Source organism: Charadrius vociferus, unplaced genomic scaffold (assembly GCF_000708025.1).
Source record: "Charadrius vociferus isolate BGI_N301 unplaced genomic scaffold, ASM70802v2 scaffold461, whole genome shotgun sequence".
Taxonomy (NCBI): Eukaryota; Metazoa; Chordata; class Aves; order Charadriiformes; family Charadriidae; genus Charadrius; species Charadrius vociferus.
The window spans coordinates 42,859-46,804 of NW_009647020.1; the positions used below are offsets into that span (position 1 = coordinate 42,859).

General features: G+C 58.7%; 2 protein-coding genes across 2 annotated transcripts in view; both read left to right on the forward strand.

The window, feature by feature from the left end:
• On the forward strand, positions 1–1,185 carry MFSD5 (major facilitator superfamily domain containing 5; the record flags this gene model as incomplete). Its single annotated transcript, XM_009895483.1, has 1 exon — positions 1–1,185. A coding segment is annotated over one exon (1,185 nt), but the record flags the coding sequence as incomplete, so codon positions are not given.
• Positions 1,186–1,486: 301 nt separating this feature from the next.
• MAPK15 (mitogen-activated protein kinase 15) overlaps positions 1,487–3,946 on the forward strand; it is a 28,957-nt gene continuing 26,497 nt past the window's right edge. Inside the window, exon 1 of the mRNA XM_009895484.1 lies at positions 1,487–1,498. Coding sequence (XP_009893786.1) covers positions 1,487–1,498 — 12 coding nt within the window. The remainder of the gene's footprint in view (positions 1,499–3,946) is intronic.

Genomic DNA, 3,946 nt, shown 5'->3' on the forward strand with positions numbered 1-3,946 from the left:
GGACCCTACCTGTATAAACTCTACCAGCACTACCGATTCTTGGAGGGACAGATCGCCATCCTCTACGTCTGCGGCTTTGCCTCCAGCGTCCTTTTCGGCTTGGTGTCCTCCTCTCTAGTAGATCGACTGGGTCGGAAAAAATCCTGCGTCCTTTTTTCTTTCACCTACTCAATTTGTTGTTTGGCCAAACTCTCCCGGGATTATCTGGTGCTGGCGGCGGGGAGAGTTTTAGGGGGGTTGTCCACGGCATTGCTCTTCTCCGCCTTTGAGGCGTGGTATGTCCACGAGCACGTAGAGCGGTACGATTTTCCGACTGAGTGGATCACCGTCACCTTCTCCCGGGCGGCTTTTTGGAACAACGTCATCGCCGTGGGGGCTGGGGGGACAGCCGATTTCTTCGCTGAGTGGTTGGGGTTGGGCCCAGTGGCCCCGTTCATGGTCTCCATTCCCCTCCTGGTGCTGTCAGGGGTCTTTGCCGTGAAAAATTGGGATGAAAACTACGGGAAGAAACGAGCTTTCTCTAAAACCTGTGGCGACGGTTTGAAGTGCCTCCTCTCCGACCGGCGTGTCCTTCTCCTAGGCACCATCCAGGCTCTCTTTGAAAGCGTCATCTACATCTTCATCTTCCTCTGGACTCCCGTCCTGGATCCCCATGGTGCTCCCTTGGGCATCGTCTTTTCTGGCTTCATGGCCGCCAGCATGCTGGGCTCCTCGGTCTACCACCTGGCCATCTCCAAGAGGTACCACCTCCAGCCCGTCCACCTCCTCTCCCTCGCTGTCCTCCTCGTCTTCTTCTCCCTCTTCATGCTCACCTTCTCCACGAACCCCAGCCAGGAGAGCCCGTCCGAGTCCTTCCTCGCCTTCCTCCTCATTGAACTCTCCTGTGGGCTCTACTTCCCCGCCATGGGTTTCCTCCGACAGAAAGTGGTGCCAGAGAAGGATCGCCTGGGGGTGATGAACTGGTTTCGCCTCCCGCTGAACTTACTGGCCTGTCTGGGTTTACTGGTTCTCCACGACAGCGACCGTCAGACGGGCACCAGGAGCATGTTCGGTCTCTGCGCGGCGGTTGCGCTGCTGGCGCTGCTGGCCGTTGGCCGTCTCTTTTCCCTCAGCCGCCATGATGCTGAGCTCCGCCTGCCCGCGCCGATGGGACAGGCCGACACCGACGCCACCCCCGAGCTGTGACAGGGCCCCGTGACGGCTGTCACCCCTCTGAGGGACTGGGTGGAGGATGTGGGGGCACCCTGACCCACTGCTACAGGGTGAGTGCCCCCCGCCGGGTGGCAGGGGACCTCCAAAACATCCTTGTCCCCACCATCTCCATAGTGGCAGGGGGGGGCAGAAGCACGCGGGGGACGTATGCTCTCTTTAAAAAAAAAAAAAAAAGACAAGACGACAAAATAAAAGGTGTTTCTGCAGATCCCCAGCCCCCCGCCACGCATTTTTTTGGGGGGGAACCTGCTTTGGATCTGCCCCCCTGCCTGGCATGGGGGTCTGTGTGAGGGCAAGTTGCACGCTGGAACCTTGTCCGGAACGGCGGTACATGGAGCCACGCGTGCGCCATTGTTCCTGATGGGCGGGGGTTTCTGTGCACACCAGTGTTTGTGTTGCACGATCGTCCCCGGTGCACGTGGGAGTTTCTGCATCCAGCGGGGTTTCACTCGCACCACCGTATGGCCATCCTGCTGTACGCAGAGCTTTGCCCCAGTGCCTCATCGCACGCTCACCCCCACGCACCAGTTCCTCTTTGATGAGTCCTCAGGTGACAACTCAAGCTGGGTGCCTCCGGAGAGGGACCCTACCCCAGATCATACCCCCAGTTATACCCCTACCACCCGTCACCCGATCCCCAAGTCCAATCCCTTAATTCCGACCGGTAGTCTCTTGATTTCTTACTGGTTTTCGCTTCTTCTGAAGCGACCTCATTCTCTGGAGATCGGACGTGTTGGAGCGGGTCCAGAGGAGGCCACAAAAATGGTTGGAGGGCTGGAGCCCCTCTGCTGGGAGGACAAGCTGGGAGAGTTGGGGTTGCTCAGCCTGGGGAGGAGAAGGCTCCGGGGAACCTTATTGCGGCTTTTTAGTAATTAAAGGGCGCTTAAAAGAAGTGTGTCTGGGGACAGACTTTTTAGTACGGCCTGCAGCGATAGGACAAGGGCTAATGGTTTTTAACTAAAAGAGGGGAGATTCGGACTAGATCTAAGGAAGAAATATTTTACGTTGAGGGTGGTGATCCCCTGGGGCAGGTTGCCCCGAGAAGCTGTGGCTGCCCCATCCCTGGAGGTGTTCAAGGCTAGACGTGGGCAACCTGGGCTGGTGGGAGGTGTCCCTGCCCAGGGCAGGTGGGGGACTCGGTGGCCTTTAAAGGTCCCTTCCAACCAAAACCATTCGGTGATTCTATGAACTGTTTCCTTCATCCTTCTCTTCTTCATTCCGCTCCCAACTGCCCGATTCAGCAAGTTCTGTGTTTGCAGCATCAGTTTGATCAGAAAGTTTAGGTTTGGTCAGCTCCTGCGGCCTGAGGCTTCAGCTCCTTCAGCTGCTGGTGCTGAGCTGCTCCGTGTGAAACGAGACTCTTCGGGAAGAACACCACAGGTCATCGGACTTCTTTATGACGGCCACAGTCCCCGCACACCACGGGAGCTGTGTGGGAAAAAACCTTGTGAAGTTCAAGAAGGGCAAGTGTAGGGTACTGCGTCTGGGGAGGAATAACCCCACGCACCAGTACAGGTTGGGGGTGACCTGCTGGAGAGCAGCTCTGTGGAGAGGGACCTGGGAGTCCTGGTGGACAACAGGATGACCATGAGCCAGCAATGTGCCCTGGCGGCCAAGAAGGCCAATGGCATCCTGGGGGGCATCAAGAAGAGTGTGGCCAGCAGGTGGAGGGAGGTCATCCTCCCCCTCTGCTCTGCCCTGGGGAGGCCACATCTGGAGCACTGTGTCCAGTTCGGGGCTCCCTGGGTCAAGAAGGACAGGGATATGCTGGAGAGGGTCCAGCAAAGGGCTACGGAGATGCTGAGGGGACTGGAGCATCTCTCTGCTGAGGAAAGGCTGAGGGACTTGGGGCTGTTCAGTCTGGAGAAAAGAAGATTGAGGGGGGATCTTATTAACACCTACAAATCCTTCAAGGGAGGGTGCCGGGGGATGGGAACAGTCTGTTTCCAGTGGTGCCCAGTGATAGGACGAGGGGTAACGGGCACAAGCGTGACCATAGGAAGTTCGATCTTACCACGAGGAGGAACTTCTTCACTTTGAGGGAAGTGGAGCAGTGGCACAGGCTGCCCAGAGAGGTGGGGGAGTCTCCCCCTCCGGAGCCATCCCAAACCCACCCGGACGCCGTCCTGTGCCACTGCTGGAGGTGCCCCTGCTCTGGCGGGGGGGGTTGGCTGGATGATCTCCAGAGGGACCTTCCAGCCCTGACCAGTCTGGGATTCTGGCATTCATTCTGTGAACTGGAGGCCACCTTGAGGCCGCTCAGCAGCAGCCAAAATACCCTGGCAGTACCAGAGAGCTGTTTTGCTCCTGAACCCAAGGCTGCTGCCAAGAAGAAGCGGAGGAGTGGGACCAGGGGGACTGGGGGGCGGCTCCAGGCCGCGGCGGGGGCTATGGACATCGGGGGAGTGGGGCTGGGGGCTGCTGCGGACTCCCAGTGGGATTAGGAGTGGAGCTGTGGGCCCCAGGGGCGTCGGGGAGCGGGGCTGAGGTGGGTTGCAGTCCCCCAAGGGGCTGGGGGTTGTCTGAGCATCTCTCAGAGGGCTGGAGCACCTCTGCGATGAGGAGAGGCTGAGAGAGTTGGGGCTGTTCAGCCTGGAGAAGAGAAGGCTCCAGGGAGACCTTATTGCCGCCTTCCAGTCCCTAAAGGGGCTCCAGGAGAGCTGGGGAGGGACTTTTTACTGGGGCATGGAGTGACAGGACGAGGGGGAATGGCTATAAACTGGAAGAGGGTGGG